Below are 17,166 nucleotides of genomic sequence, written 5' to 3'. Positions count from 1 at the left end.
TAGGATGTTGTATTTGGGGCTAAATCATCAAGTAAAGTCATTTGGACATTGCATGAGCATCAAGTTTGAACCTTTATGTGATTATTGAGCTTGGGAAAATTAGATCTATGGATTAGAGGAACAAATCTGACCTCAGAAGGTCATTTGAGTGTGCTCATGGAAAAAACTCACCGAGTCCATGAGCGGACTCGACGAGTCGAGTCCAGTTGCCCCTCGATTCGTGACAGGTGTAATGTCGAGTGGAAGAAAGACTCGACGAGCCAATAGAGTCTGAAAGGATTCATAGGACCTACGTGGACTCACCGAGTCACCTTTGTGCACTCGACGAGTCTGGTCAAAGTTGACCATTGACTTTCGATGACTTTAGGGTTCTGGTCAAGACTGATACAGGAGAGTTCAGGGAAGGGTAGAATGGCCTTCTACCTAGTTTGTAGAGATGAGATCATGGGAGAGTATTGATCAGGAATGTTATTTGAATAATAGGAGGAGGCTAGGTCAGGACGTTGAGCACGAGAGTTTATCCGAATTCATTGAGGTGAGTCATCTCACTATGCCTTACCCGATGGTGTGATTATGTGTGACCGGAAGGTCTTATGTGTATAATGTAAGTGAGATGTACGTTGTATATGTTATATGTTATGATATGAGTATGATGATATGGATCGGAAGGTCAGTAGAGTCATGGGATGGAAATCCCCTGAGACACCTGGATCAGAAGATCCCATAGAGCTATGGCCTAGAAAGGCATTTTTGATTTACATGGTGTTTTTGGGAACTCACTAAGCATTATTGCTTACCGTTTGCGTGTTATGTGTTTTAGGTACCAGTGATGATCGCGGGAATGCGTCGGCATGATCAGTACACACTTATGGTTGAGATGTAGAGATTCTGGGGTTTTTGATTTGTACTCATGTTATGCAAAAACAATTGATACACGTTTTTGAAAATTGTGATTAGAGTATTCTTATTAAATTAAAATGAAATTTTTTTTGTTTGAAATTTCACAGTGTTACATTTTAAGTGGAACTGAAATTTATATTTAAGTTAACAATGTAATGTTATATTTAAATTAACAATTTAAGTAGTTTTGTTCAAACTGTTCAAAAGTTGTAGCTTTAAACTGATGATGGTTTACATATAACAATATTTTAAATCTAATAAATTAAGTATAATATGTTAAAAGTTAAGGATATAACTTTATAGGTAGAAGTAAACATATTATTTTATAAAATTAAAATCTAGTTTATTTATGATTACACTTTAGGTTTGATATTTATTTAACATTATTAACAAACTTATAATCATTATTAGAAAGACAGTACAATTTATCACTTTTAACTATTTACAATATATTTTTTGGGTTGTTTAAGTTAAATTAATTTTATATTAAAGTTGACCCTGTAATTTTATATTTAAATTAATAATTGAAGTTTTTTATTTAAATTATTCCAAAGTTGTATCTTTAAAATTATAATGGTTATATCCAACAATATATTAAAACTAATAAATTTAGTATAATATGTTAAAAGTTGAAAAATATAAGTTTATAAGTAGAAATAAAGATATTATTTTAATATGTAAATTTAGTTTATATATTAGGTTTGATATTTATTTAACCTTATTAACCAACTTATAATTATAATTAGAAAGAAAATGAAACGCCATAGGAGTTTCAAATGAATGTGGTGAAAGGAAATTTTCATGGGAGTTTCTAATAAATGTGGTGAAAAGAAAAATGCTTTCTTTATAAGTATAGTAGGTGAATGTCTACGCATTGCACAGAAGCACCTATATAGTTGAAGTCTTTACAAATATATGGGTTTTTATAAAATATAACAATAACGTTGTTGTTAAATTTGATATAACAATTCTTATACTAAATTGATATAATATATTGATTATTCTGAATTATATGATAATATATACATCTATTATAACTGCATAATCTCAGTCGTTTGAATGACTTCTATCCGCAAGTTACACATGAATAAAATTAAATATAATATATGATTTAATATTTACAGTTGTTATTATTAATTATTTTCTTAAAATACATTTTCTTAATGTTTTAATTTCTATCATTATAATTATTTAAAACTTCAAACATTGTTTTTGATTTTTATAGGTAACAATATAATTATTTATATACAGTTATTTTTAACTATTGTTATTGTAAGTTATTTTAAGTTACTTTTTTAGTGAATTCTTTTCCTGGTACATTCTTAGTGAATTCTTTTCCTGATCTTGTACATTCTTAGTGAATTCTTTTCCTGATCTTGCGCTAGACGTCATTATTGGTACATTCTTAGTAAATTCTTTTCCTGATCTTGTGTTATTCAACTCGGGCGTGATTTGGTCCTTTATATCTCAGTATTTTAGTAGGGATTTCGATATGACCCTTGGCGAGTTTAAGTGTTTGTTGCGGGTTTCTATTGTCAACGAACATGGAGTTTCTGCATCCATAGTGTATCAGGGTTGTGTCTTAGAGATCTTCGGGGTTCCTTATCCATTTGATTTGATTCTTATCCCCTTGGGGGTGTGTGAGTGATAGTAGGGATGGATTAGCTGAGTAAACTTCATGTTATAGTTGATTATGAGGGCCAGCGAGTGGTAGTTCGAACCCCGAGTGGGGGAGAACTGGTCAATGATGGACTGGGTACCAGAATTGGGTCGGGTTTTTATTCAGCGGCCAAGGCTCGATAATATATTCGGTACGGTTGTATGTATTATCTTGCCTAAGTGGTGATACACGGGTTGGGGAGTAGGTATCGGTTTTGGATGTGTCAGTTGTTAGGGAGTTTGCTACTGTGTTTCCATAGGAGTTACCAGTGTGCTTCCCGAGAGGCAGGTTGAGTTCAGGATTGACCTAGTGATAAGTGTGGCTCCGATTGCCAAGGCGTCGTACCGTTTCACACCACCTAAGATGCAAGAGTTGCCCTCTCAGTTTTAGGAGCTGTTAGGCAACTAGTTCATCAGACTGAGCAGTTCGTTGTGGGGAGCACCAATATTGTTTGTCAAGAAGAAGGATGGTTCACATCGGATGTGCGTTGATTACCGAGAGTTGAATAAGTTGACGGTGAAGAACTTTTATCCCCTTCCACGGATTGATAACCTATTTGATTAGTTTCATGGTGTATTTTAGTTCTCAAAGATCGATATGAGGTCGAGGTACCATGAAGTGAGGGTTAAAGAGGAGGACATGGAGACTACATTTCAGACTAGTTATGGTCATTATGAGTTCGTGGTGATGACATCTGAGTTCACTAATGCGCCTGTGGTGTTTATGGACTTGATGAATTGGGTATGTAGGCCGATGCTTGATCGATCAGTTATTGTTTTTATTGATGATATCTTTGTGTATTCTAAGACCATAGAGCATCATAAGGAGCACCTTTGAGAGCTTTTAGGAGTGTTGAAGAGAGAATGGTTGTATGCCAAGTTCTCGAAGTGTGAGTTATGGTTATCAGAGTTCTAGTTCCTGGAGCATCTCATTAACCAAAATAGGACTTTGGTCGATCCGGCCAAGATTAAGGCTGTGATGTAGTGGGAGGTTCTGAAGTCCCCCTCGGAGATCAGGAGTTTCTTGGGTTTAGTAGGATATTATCGAAGATTTATTCAGGATTTCTCTAAGATCGTTGTACCCATCACTTGTCTGGCGAGGAAGGGCGTGGATTTCTATTGGGGTCCTGAGAAAAAGACGACATTTAAGGCACTATGATAGAGGTTATGCGAGGCCCCAGTGTTGAGCCTTCTGGAGGGTGTCGAGGATTTCATTGTATTTTGTGGTGCATCCATCAGAGGTTTGGGGGCGGTTCTTATACAGAGGGGGTAAGTGATTGTGTATGCTTCTCAACAGCTGAAGCTGCATGAGGCACGATATCCTACTTATGATCTGGAGTTAGGGGCAGTAGTGTTTTCTCTTAATATTTAGCGGCACTACTTGTATGGGGTCCAATGTACTATGTACACAGATCACAAGAGTTTGTGACTTCTTACGGATAAGCCAAACCTAAACATGAGACAGCGTAGGTGGCTTTGTTAAGGTCGAAAGTTCTTGTGAGGTGTCGAAGTCTGTCTGAGTATGTATTAGTGTCAAAGCATGTTTTTTTGTTTATTATGAGGCTCTTATATTTTTAGTATGCTTTTGTTATCCCTATAAATATGGGATGGGTACTATAGTTAGATTATTTCTTGGAGTCTTCGACTTGTTCTCTCTATTTTTCTCTCTGTATCTTGTCAAAGTGTAATCGAGCTTGATCCTTTAACAAAAGGCCTTAGTAGAGAGCAAGTCATCTTCATATCAAGGGGAATGTGCTTAAAGCTATCACAATGAGTCACCACCTTGCGGAAACCTAACCCAACAATGTTGGAGATCCCATAGTTTAGGTTCAACAGGACAACTAGTTAAGGAAGACTCAAAGTAGCACAAACACAAATGTATTCTCACTCCTATGATATTTATTTAGTGTTTCTCATTGATGAGATATGGATGAATCTTTATTCTTAATAATGTTGATAGCTTTTATAATGGAATAGTACGCATTGTTCCAGATTAACATTACTGTTGTGAGATAGATGTGAGGTTGCATCTTTGGGAGCTGACATGGCTAAGTTCTCCAAAAGTCTCACGAAGAAAGGATTATCCACGACTGAAATGAACACAACGGTAAGAATCAATCAATGTTTAGATATGATATGTGTGATAATTCTTGTTTTGATTCTACTATGAAAAGTGTTTAGTTCAAGAATCTAGCTCGCTACCTAAAAAAGTATATCCCAATAGCATTCACTAAGAAAGGTCCAAGTTTCTAAACACCTTTTCAGATGCATGTCATCTCTTACCTTTCTGATTTAAATATCAAATTTCTCTTATTTTCTATTCAAATGTGAGGTATTATTGGAAGTTAAAATAGAAATATGGGATATTGTTGGAACTTTGTTTGTGAGGAAATGACAATGTCAAACTTGTCCTACATAGGAAGGAGAACAGAGCTTAAAGAGCCTTAAAAGGCTTTATATACCATATCTAACAAGTTGGTTCAAAGTGTTGGATAAAGCTTCTTGGGCTAAATGTGTAGTATTGGGCTAGTGATAAGATAATAATATATATAATTTAATTTAACATTTCTATTTACCTTTTTATGAACATGTATGTCGAAGTTATCTTATTTGATAGTTTTTTACAGTTAAATTCGGTTAACAATTACCAACTGTCAATTTGTAAAACTATAAATACCACATATGTTCCATATTTTGAGAAACTAATTATACATCTTTCCTACTCTCTCATATCTTGTTTTTCTTACATGATCATGGATATTCAAGATTAGATCTTGAATAGATAGTTGTAACTAGTTGGGGCTAGCCCATTTTGGCTAACATGGAGGTTCTAAAGTAACAACTAACTAGGTGCTCATGGGTTTAATCTTTGACGAAGGAGAAAAAAATAATTATTTGCCATTTAAAAAAAATAGATTGTTGTATCCCTAAGACAGATCTATACCTGAAAAATTCTATCTTAAGACACTGCTTGCATGTTTCAATCTCTACAAATTCTGTGATTATATTTTGAGGTAATTCTACATTCAATAATGTTTTCTGAATAAAGATTTTTGTAATATATTTATTTTTATTTCGTTTTTTTTTCAATTATATATTTTGTTGTTATTGTATAATATTGTCATAACAAGCCCTCCTAGTAAATATAAAAAGAAAGTGTGAAAATTGATCACCTTACAAAATGCATTTCTTGATCCAAATTACTTGGTTGAAGAACCAAGATATATATATATATATATATATATATATATATATATATATATATATATATATATATATATATATATATATATATATATATATATATATATAGAGAGAGAGAGAGAGAGAGAGAGAGAGTTAGGTTCAGGTATTTAAAGTAATTATTATGTTATTGTATGCATAAATATGGTCCAATCAAAATTAAATAATTAAATAAATGAATGAGGGTAATTTAGTAATTTGGTAAATCAATTCTATAAATAGTCCCTTTTTTTTAGGGATCCTTTTCTTATTAACCCTATTAAAATTCACCTCCAGATCGCACCGGCGAACTAAATCCGCCTCTTTCTTCCTCACACTAACAATTGGTTCTTTCTCCTTCCCTCTGTGTCGTAGGTCACCTTCCTATTGTCTCCATTGGTCTGTGCCGTAGGTCACCTTCCTACTTGTCTCCATAACCAATTAATCGTCCACCTCGCCACTGCTTCCTCCGCCTAATACCATTTACAGTTTCTTATGAAAATCATTATACCACTCCTACTCTTTTTCCCAGGTGACATGTGCGCGTCAATGGAAGTGACTTAATCTCAGATGAAATTCATCCAAGTGATACATGCTCAATCTCCATCAATGGTTGTAGACCTCATTCCCTTCAGATTTTCTTGCATCCATCGATCCCAGCCATTGCGACAAGCCATTATCTCCCTAATTTTTGTTTTATTTATCCAGACCACCGTAACCACCAAGTCCCTACCAATGACCACCAATTCCCTAATTTTTTCCTTATTGTTCAAGATCTTAGTCAAATCGTAAGGCTCCGCATTCCCCTTCAAACCCAGGTAACATATGTTTGGAGTATCGTGTTTTTATAGCTTGTTTCTTGAGTTTAAGTGATTTTAACTTTATAACTTATTTAGATTCGTTAAACTTGTTCAAAAACCATGCGATTTTCAATCCTCATTGTCACACCCTGAAACCGATGGCGGAAACGTTCCGGGGCGGAGGACGTTATGTAGTATCGCAACCAATGTACATAGTAAGCATGGTAAACACGAAACATTACATTACATAGAAATATTTACATTGTTTGAAACAAAGTGTTACAAAAGTTATACATATATATCATATGAACAAAAGTTAAGACGAGTCTTCTATACGTTCCGTCTTCTCCAAAAGATCGTCGTGTACCTGTCTAATGTGGACCTGAGAATACAAGCAGTTTGAAAATCAGCATAAAGCTGGTGAGTTCATAAGCGGTTTATTTTTGTAAAAACAGGTTTCCTTTGGTTTTTCTGAAAAAGTCGTTATCCAAGAAAATCTCATATTTTCTTATAAGTAAAGTTTAGTTTTCCATTCGTTACACAGTCAAGTTAAGTTTGGTTATCCGTTTATTACATAATGAAATTTGGAACAGTTCGTAATCCAAGAAAATCCCATATTTTCTTATTTGTAAGTTTAGTTATTCGTTTATTCTACAGTATGGTTAGATACAATTCGTTATCCCAGGAAAAACCCTTATATTTCCTAAAAGTCGTGGTTAGTTCTTGGTTCGGAATGCTATGTACTAATATCTATCATACTTGTCGTATTACTTAGGCATTTGGATATCCTGTTTATCCTACACTCGAATGTCGATTATCTACGTTACTTAGCTGTATTTTCAAATATTTGGAGACACTCAGAGACGTACATTAGCTGTATATTCGATGTTCTTATGACTTCCAAAGGCGTACTTTAGTTGTATTTCCGAAGCTCTATCGACATCCAAAGGCGTATGTTTTCGAAACTCTATCGATATCCAAAGGCATACTTTCCGAATTAGTTCTGAAACTCTGGTGACACTCAAGGCGTACACTAGCTGTATTTCTGAAGTCTTGGTGTCATCCAAAGGCGTACTTTCGTATTCGTTCTGTTACTTTCTGGAGGCGTATCTTATTAGTATTAATTCTAATTTGTGATTAGTATGAATATTTCGTAAGATTATAAAATGAAACATAGATTATAACATTTTATAAAGAAATCTACAATTAGTATGAAAGCTAACTTTGCAATTCGAACTATTGGTTAATACGGTTTTCGATATTAAAAGCATACAGAATATGAACATTTGAACTGAAATAAAAGGTTTGAGTACAAGATCTCCTTGTACTTTTTGCTTGTATTCCCCCTGAAAACATTTGAAAAACAGGGAAAAGAGTAGGGGTATGAACTCACCAGTCGTGAAATGTGTCGGTTTGGATGCTAAACGTCAATTTGGGGATTGAACGCGTGCGAGGTTCGTATGTAATATGAAAAGATATACATTTGTATCTAATTAGGTTTTTTACTACTAATTAGTTGAGGATATACACTTCTAGTCGCGAAAACACTTCATTTCAAGTGTTTGGAGTGACCCGGGTGGCATCTACGGATATGTATGGCTTGGATATGGAGTTTACTCTTCAAGAGTAAACTCCTAAGGGAGTTTACGGCCCTAATGACCAACTCCCCATGAGTTTACGGCCGTAAACTCATGGTGGGGGTGTTCTAGGGTGCTAAATTGTCTTACAACTCTTGTGGGTTAATGCTAGGCTTGGTTTTAAGGCATTGGAATGTAATGTGAACATCATACGGACCATTTGAGGAGTTTACGATAGTAAACTAAGAGTTTATGGCAGTAAACTCTTAGGTACGCATTCAAAGGGTGTTTTGGTGGTCCTAGGTCAATCACAAGAGTTTCTAGCTCAATATACAAATCATAGGATGAAGTTAAGGCATCATTTGACCCATTTATAGGAGTTTACATCCCAGGAACCCATCCTTGGGGGGTTTACGGCCATGAACTCCTTAGGCGGTGGTTTCTATCAAGTTTAAGGTCCCTAACTCATTTGTGGTCGCTTCTAGACTTTATTCCAAGGCTTAGGAGGTGTTTAAGGGGCATCTTAACACCTTAGAAGGTGTTTACAACTCATGAATTGGTGTTTACGGCCCAAGAATGATCTTGGGCAATAATCTCATGTTTACCCCTCAAATGTTAAGGTTTTGATGTTCTAAGTCCAGTATGGTAAGCCCCTAAGTCGTATCTAAGCTCCAAATGTGGTTTGGGAGGGTTTTAAGGCTCAAAAACCCCATTTGTATGAGTTTGCGGCCCAAGGGTATTCCAGGTCCGTAAACTCATGTTTATGGTCCTATTTCATAGTTTAAACACGAATTTGAATGCTAAAGATGTTATACTATGAGTTAGGATAGATTACATACCAATTTGGGGCTTGAAATGGGTGATTTTGGATCCAAGATTGAGTTTTTAGAGAGAGAGTAGAGAGAGAGAGTGGAAAAGCTTCAAATGAAGCCCACTCAACCTTATATATGGTTCGGGTTTGGGGCTCAGTGGAATTCTACCCGATACTGACGTTAAACGGGGCTTTTGGTCGTACCCGATTAAGTTACCGTAAACCGACGCAGTCGAAACTAAAAGTTTTCCAAATAATAATTTGGGGCGTTTTCATGTGTTTCTAATGGGTTTGGACACTCACGAGGTCATTATAAAAGTCTCAAGTTAAATGACCTAACCCGAAATGTTAGCGGACAATTTGAAAGATAGACGGGTTTCGCTGACGGGAATGGGTTATCGTGATGGAAAAAATTTCGGGTTGTCACACTCATAGGCTTAAGTTACAGTAGTATGTGGTTTTTGAGAGCTTTACGTTTGTAAGTATCTTAGTTCTGAATGTGGTGATACTAGAAACAAAGCATTTTCAATCCTTGTAAGCTTAAGTTACAACTGGTAATTTCCTGAAAACCATAATGAAATTTTACATCTCTTCCAATTACTTTTTTTTAAGGTCATTTATTTTTACAGGTATCAAGTAAGACTACTTGGAATTTTCATTGAACTTTAATTTTAAGTTGGATTATTAGTTTGATACGACTTAGGGGCTTACCATACTGGACTTGGAATGAGAGAAAAGGAGAAAAGGATCTGGAGGATCGAACTAGTAAATGAGAGAAGCAAAAGCAAGGATTGCAAGTTTTTGTATATTAGATAAGGAGAATAAATGTGTTCTAACGGAATGGTATTCTTGTAGAATGTAATTCTCGTCTGGTATTAGTCTCACAAAATGTCATTCTCGTAAGAATGGTTGGAATCAATCGATTATGGACCATTGAAGAAGATCAATGTCATTCGTTCACGCATTGTATGGAATCACGAATACCAATTCTATTCGAATGGAATCATGAATTCTAATTCTGTTGGAATCTAAACTACAATTTAGTTTTGTTTTCATAGGAGTTGATGCTTGAAGAACGGATCACAAAATTGAAAGTGATTCTAAGCAACATTATTCTTTTAGAATATATTAGTGTCGTTGATAGATTTTGATGTTTTCTTTCCCATTTTGAAAGTTTTTTTTAGTTTCATTCTTTAACAATACATGTAATTCTTAACAATTGCTATCCGCCGTATTCTATAAGAAATAATGTATTTTTTGTTTTCATTCTTCATTTGAGTGTTCAAGAATTTGTTATTCTACAAGAAGTTTTTAAAATCATAATCAAGAAATAGGTTCAAAAATATTTTTATTATTTATGGTTCAAGAATATTTTTATTCTTGAATATACTCATAAACAAATTTTGTCAGAATGTCCGAATTAAAAGAATTATAATTCGTAAAATCGGATTTTTAAAATTAGTAGAATCTATGATCCATTAAAATATGCAATTTCCTTTATTAAATAGATATTAATTGACTAAAATACCCATGTAAATAAATTAGATGATATTTTCCAATTAATTTTATTTCCATAATATACATTAATCACTTTCCTAAAATAAGTAAAATTGATTGGCCCACAATTATGCATACAATAACATAATAATTACTTTAAATAGAATAACCTAAGCCTATATATATATATATATATATATATATATATATATATATATATATATATATATATATATATATATATATATCCCTATTTTAATAAAAGAATAGGTTTAATTTCATATTGACAAGTGTCATGCAATTAGAACCCTTCATTAATGTTATATATCATTTATCATGCCATTTATCAATCTATTAATTATTCATTTCAAATTTCAAATTTTAAATTTCCCACTCTAATTTTATTAAATTAATAATTGACTCTTTATTTTACATTTCAAAATTTAAAATTTCTCCATTTAAAAATATTAAATTAATAATATTAGATTAAAAAATAAAAATAAAATAAAATTGATATAAATTATAAAATGATATAACTCCACATATTTATTTAAATCAACGATTATAATTTTATATAACTAAAAAAATATCTCTTAAGTAATAATTTATTTAAAATAATTGATTAATAATTTTGAATTTTTAATACGAAATTTTAATTGATTTTATAACCGTGGTTATCACGGGTTATAAACTAGTGTATGTGTGTGTGTGTGTGTGTGTGTGTGTGTGTGTGTATATATATATATATATATATATATATATACTATTTGTGAAACCCATATACTATATGGGTTAATTTAAAAAATAAATAAATATAAATGTGTAAATATTAGAGAACTTTGAATTTATAATAAAATAAAAAAATAATTAATTATTATAATAAAAATATTTTGTTATCTTTGAAAATTAAACAAATAATTTAAATAAATAAACAAAAAAAACTATTGATCTTTAGTTTTGAAAATTTTGAAATTAAAATGTAAGTTCATTAATAATATTGATATTCATTGATTACTACATTTATTGTAATTATTACAATAAAATATTATGTGAAATTTTAAAAAATAAGAAAACTTATAAAATGACACGTGGAAAAAAATAATCCAAAATAACCATAAAATGACATTTGACAAATTTATCAAAAATTGGCAACGATGAAGTTATTTTTGGTTAATGAGAGTATGACAAGTAGCAAAAAAAAAAGCTTCATTTATTAGAGTGTGTGTGTGTGTGTGTGTATATATATATACACACACACACTAGACGAATTTCCGCGCGTTGCGCAGTGAAGATTAAAAATATATTGAAAAAATATTGAAAAATATATGTTTAAAATGGTTATGTTATTGACATTAACTTTGAGATAATATTTTTACACACACACACACACACACACACACACATATATATATATATATATATATATATAATATCTATTATTTTAAACAATAATATTCATTGACATCAACCTACATTCATCATAAACATAATTAAATATAATTATCTGTTTAGTATTATTTCTAACAATTATTATTATTGATTAATTAAATTTTTGCTTATGCGATCATTTTATAATTTCAATAATGATGTTCATTTAAAATACAATTTATCTATAGCTAAATTAAATTTATAATTTGATGTTATTACCATTTAAAATTGGTATTCGTTAGTTTTAAACCAGTTATTATTAATAATAAGTTAACAAAGACTTTTATGAAACACTTAATATTATTATTAAAATATGAAACATACACTAAATAGTAAAGTGATAAGATAGACAATTTGCATTTTAAAAGAGACTTGCTTAGATAATATGACATATCCATATAATTTGATTTTTTTATTTATAATTATTGTTTATTAATTTTAAAACAACTTGTTATTATTAATAAGTGAAAGAAACTTTTAAAAAACAGTTTTTATTATAATTAAAATGTTAAACATAACTAAAAAATAAAATGATAAGATAGACAATTTTCATTTAAAAAAAAATGCTTACATGGATAAGTATGTGATGTGTGTGAACTCAACTAGTTTTAAACTTACTTTTAATTATAAAACACTACTAGAAAAAAGGCCTTTTACGACGCTCATTGCGCGTCGTAAAACGCTCAGACGACGCGCAAATGCGTGTCAAGGAAGGCCATGTCATAAAGAGAGACGACGCGCTTTTGCGCGTCGTCTATAGACGACGCGCATTTACGACGCTCATTTACGACACGCAATTACGACGTGCGTTTACGACACGCAATGCGTATCAAGGAAGGCCCTGTCATAAAGGAAGACGACACGCATTCGCGTGTCATAACCTTACGACGCGCGTGTTAATGACACGCATTGCATATCAAGAAAGACCCTGTCAAGAAAGGTCATGTCATAAATGAAGATGACATACATTTTTGCGTATCATAATTTTAAATGTTAAAAAAATTATTATTTATAGATTTACTAATTTTCAAATTAAATTTGTGTTTAATATCTCATAATAGAAAATAAAATATCATATACAAAAAATACAATCTATTACATAAAATTTAATGTCATACAAATAATCGTTCCATGGAAAGATAAAACAAATTAATAGAAGTTGTTACAAAAATTTACAAACTAATTAGATACAAGAAATATAAAAAATAATATACCCTCAAATGCTTTTCAAAGTCTAATCTCCATGTCAGCTCTTCAACTCACTTCTCTAGTTTGTCCTTAGCTTCTCTAAGGGCTCCAGCATCTCTTCAACTCACTTCTCTAGTTTGTTCTTTACCTAACAAGCCATTTGTTCAAGGAAGCAAGCCATTTTTTCCAAAAGATTTCCAAGTTATAGTCGTGTGTAATGTAATTACTTTACTATATTGTATTTTAAAAAAATGGGGATTTACATTTACTTACCAGTTCCCAAAATCGGAAGTAACGCCATATGAGGAAAATTTTGAGCCACATGAAGTTTAGGACCTATATGTGGTAAATGATGCAGGCAACATAAGACAGTGAATTTATGTATGAATAAGTGAGCAGGTTGTGAAAATAAGTCTCACCCCATATCCAATAATGAAGAGAGACATAAGGATTATGATATGAGGAATAGTAGTCATACTGAAAGCTTATCATGCGCAAAACAACTGCCAGAAAGGAATAAAAGGAAATTGTGTGAGAAAAGAAAAAAGTAGCTCAAATAAGGTCATTGGACTATAAAAAGGAAATGGAAGTGTTATGCTATTTCTGTGGCATTTTTGGTAAAAATAAAGAAATCCAAATGTTCTTTGTTATGGAAGTAGCAATAAGCACAAGCATGTGGAATTTCTAAAAGTGTATAGAGCTAGAAAGAGGCAGATAGAGAGAGAGAGAGAGAGGTAATACCAAACTTAAAGCAGATATGCCATCTAAAGGTACCCCTAAATTTGTCCAAGTAAGCTCAATGGTCTCTACAAGTGCATTCCCAAAATAAATACAAATCCATACATGATAACACAGCACAGAGTGATTAAAATTTTAAATGAAGCTACAAATGAGAAATTAACCCACCCAAAACTGGAAAATGAGTATCCCTCATAAACACGTTTACAAAGAAGAAATGATAAGTTTAAGACCCAAAGTATAAATGCGAAGTATTTTGTGCGTCCAAAAGGTTAGCTACCTCCCAAATAGATATAAGGGTAAAATGGTCATTTTCAAATTCTTTTAAATTAAACCACCATATCCATGGTAATCAGCAAAGCATTGGGACCTAGATTTTTTTTATATTATAATAAGTAAATACAATATATAGTTCTGACTCTACTGTGTCCGAAAGGTTAGCTACCTGCCAATATATAGTTCTGACTCTATTGGATTTGCAGACTCACTAGAGCTTTCAGCAGCCCTGAACACCACCAAATCAATAAATTCAGCTGTAGATTCATTCAATAGGAAAGATTCATTGATCAAAGACGTCAAGGCAGACAATTTTAAAGATTCCCAAAACATGGAAATATAATATGGGCCTTGTAAAGAAACTTAATCTTCCTACAAACTTTGGGTTTCATTGAAAACTAGCTATCTCCAAAAGCAAACGATGAGATGTACATCATATGATCAACAAGAGAATACCAAGTAAATTGTTGTCAGGAGGCCAAACCAAAGAAACCTTATTCATAAACCCCTGTACTAACATCTATCTAGAAGAAAATGCCCAAAGAAAAACCTTCCTTTGACCAACAAACCCTAATATCAATCAATGATCAGTAATTCAACGTACCTTTTTTTTAGCAGAACCGATCTTCATCTCCATAAGCATATCATCAGATCTTTCTTTGTTCTTCTTTTGTTATGCAGAAGAAACATTATTAGGCCCTGCACCAGTGTTGCCCACCAACTTCATTAACTCTTTGTCGTTGTTGAAATACCTAGCTTCTTTCTTGGTCAACACATCCCAGTAAAAAAGAACAAATGTTCAAAGAACATATATTCTTCCATGGCATCTTCATTATGCATGGCATGTGGAGATTGAAATAACTATACAAATAAAAGCACCGTATAAGATCAAGAAACAGTAAAAAAGAACAAATGTTCAAAGAAAAACAAAAATTAAGTATCTGAGGCACCTTCCATATGGGTCCAGTCACTACTATCCAAGCACTTGACAAGGGTATGCAAAAACTTCATTACCAACCACAATTTATTCGATTACCAAGGGAATTTTGGTTGGGTAGCTCTGCATCAACAAATATGATTTATTACAAAAAGGAATCAATCAACAATGATTAGAAAAATATTGAAATAGATAATTGATTACCTGTATTAGTTTTAGGGCTTGTGTTCCCGTTTCTCTTATGCATTTTATACATGAGATTCCTCCCAAATTAAGAGATTCGTGAAGATACTTTGAAACAACAAATCCAAAGTGAACAGGCTGCAATATTTTTTTTTAAATAGTAAAATTGGTGAGCAGAAAAGATCAAGTTCTTGGAGATTTTAAAAATATCAAATTTGAGAATTTGCAATGCTTAATGGCCATTGTTCATCGTCAATCTAGAATTTGCAATGTTCATTCAACGCAGTGCTAAGAACCTCAATATTAAACGCCTCTATTGACTTCAAATTTCCACCCGATGCAGCAGCTGCAGATGCCATTACTGCAGGAATGTTGGCAGTTTTTTTACCCTTCCAACAATCCGTTTTCCCTGTTCCTATTTTTATTTCAGATAAAAGAGAGACAATGTCTGTAGTGGGCTGTGCTTTTTGCCATGTGTTTGCTTTACAAAGTTGCTCCTGAAATGTTTATGTTTGGACACAGTCAGTTTGTTAGACTTAATAAACTACAACAAAGTGAACCTTTTGAGACTACAGGCTTGTTTCTTTTTTTACTTAAACTGGACAGAATGACTTAACGAGTTAAATTTAAAATTGATGAATATTGTGAAATTTGTTTTTTTGGAATACAAGGGTAATATGGTCATTAAGTCTCATTTAAAAGGCTTGTTCAGTCTAGAATATAAGGGTAATATGGTCATTAACGTCACAAGCCTGAAGAAGACCTTGGGTGGTGCATGGAGCATAGGATAGCGAATCAACAATCCACTCCTTGACAACGCTTTGGTACAAAGAGCGAACAGAAGCTACTGAAGCAGGATCATTCACGAGAGATGAAGGTGGATCACCATTCACAGAGAACAAAAGAGAATCCAAACAAGATGATTTCCACAGAATCTGCACCCAATAGAATGTTACTTAAAGTAAAGGGCAAATCATTTACTCTTTTTACCATTATAGGTAATGTAATTTATTTTTTACAGGAGATAGCATACAAAAGCTCATAAATTTGTAATACAGGTCAACAGTTTACCTGTGGAAATCTCTCTCTCAATTGAGACAGCAGATTAACAGATACATCCCGAATGTGTTCTTCTCTAACAGACAAACTCTTTATGAGAAAACAAGCATGGACAACCAGAGTTGACTCTCTGACCTCAGCAGCATCTCCTGTCTCGCATATTTGAGCCTCCTGCATCCATTACAAGATTCACCTAACATTCCACACATAAAAATAAAAATGCATAATATAAAGGAATTCATAAGAAAAAGAATCACCAGCCATGATAATGCAGTCTCAAAAGCACGATGAACAATGGCCATTAAGCATTGCAAGATAGCTGGCATAAGATTTGGGTTCATTCACGTGGAATCTTTCCAGTATGTTACATTTTCAGGTGGAATCACAACCAAAAACCTAAAAAGACTTCATCATTACTAGCAAGTTCCTGCTACTTCCATGATCAAATAAGCAGTAATAGTGTAATAAAGCAACAAATTTATCCTCATTAGAATTGACAAAAACTTTAGTTAACAGGTGAAATCATAAACACAAGTTCATAAGTACAAGTCAACAACTTTGACTGGAATATTATATTGAAATGTCTACATACAATTTAGGATGAACACGTTTTGGAGGGATGAGCTATAATTGCAACAAATACTCATACAAAAGGTAATTATGCATTGTTTCAGCAACAATGTTTGCAACCTGTACATATTTTTCATAGATAGTAAGTTCAAGTCTCCTCATTAGATTTGACAAAAACTTAAGTTAACAGGTGAGTGAATTGGACTATGTTTTAAAAAAGTTGTTTGAAGAAAGCTATCCTAATTTTCGTTGCTATCCTAATTCTCAGGATTTCGCCAAACTGTTTGAAGAAAGCTGCATAAACAGTGGAATAATTGAATC

At 32.7% G+C, this 17,166-nt stretch overlaps 1 protein-coding gene across 1 annotated transcript; it reads right to left on the bottom strand.

The window, feature by feature from the left end:
• Positions 1-15,120: 15,120 nt before the first annotated feature.
• Positions 15,121-16,616, bottom strand: LOC145006963 (phosphatidylinositol 4-kinase alpha 1-like). The gene is made up of 6 exons (XM_078965975.1): positions 16,533-16,616; positions 16,288-16,446; positions 15,960-16,151; positions 15,513-15,713; positions 15,238-15,354; positions 15,121-15,156 (listed from the first exon to the last, which is right to left on the bottom strand). The coding sequence occupies exons 1-6, from the start codon at positions 16,614-16,616 to the stop codon at positions 15,121-15,123; spliced, it is 789 nt and encodes a 262-aa protein (XP_078822101.1).
• Positions 16,617-17,166: the final 550 nt, after the last annotated feature.

The sequence above is a fragment of the Lactuca saligna genome, chromosome 7 (assembly GCF_052625555.1).
Source record: "Lactuca saligna cultivar CGN05327 chromosome 7, ASM5262555v1, whole genome shotgun sequence".
Lineage (NCBI taxonomy): Eukaryota > Viridiplantae > Streptophyta > Magnoliopsida > Asterales > Asteraceae > Lactuca > Lactuca saligna.
Note: the sequence above shows the minus strand (reverse complement) of the source record. Positions and strands in the feature narration are given on the sequence as shown.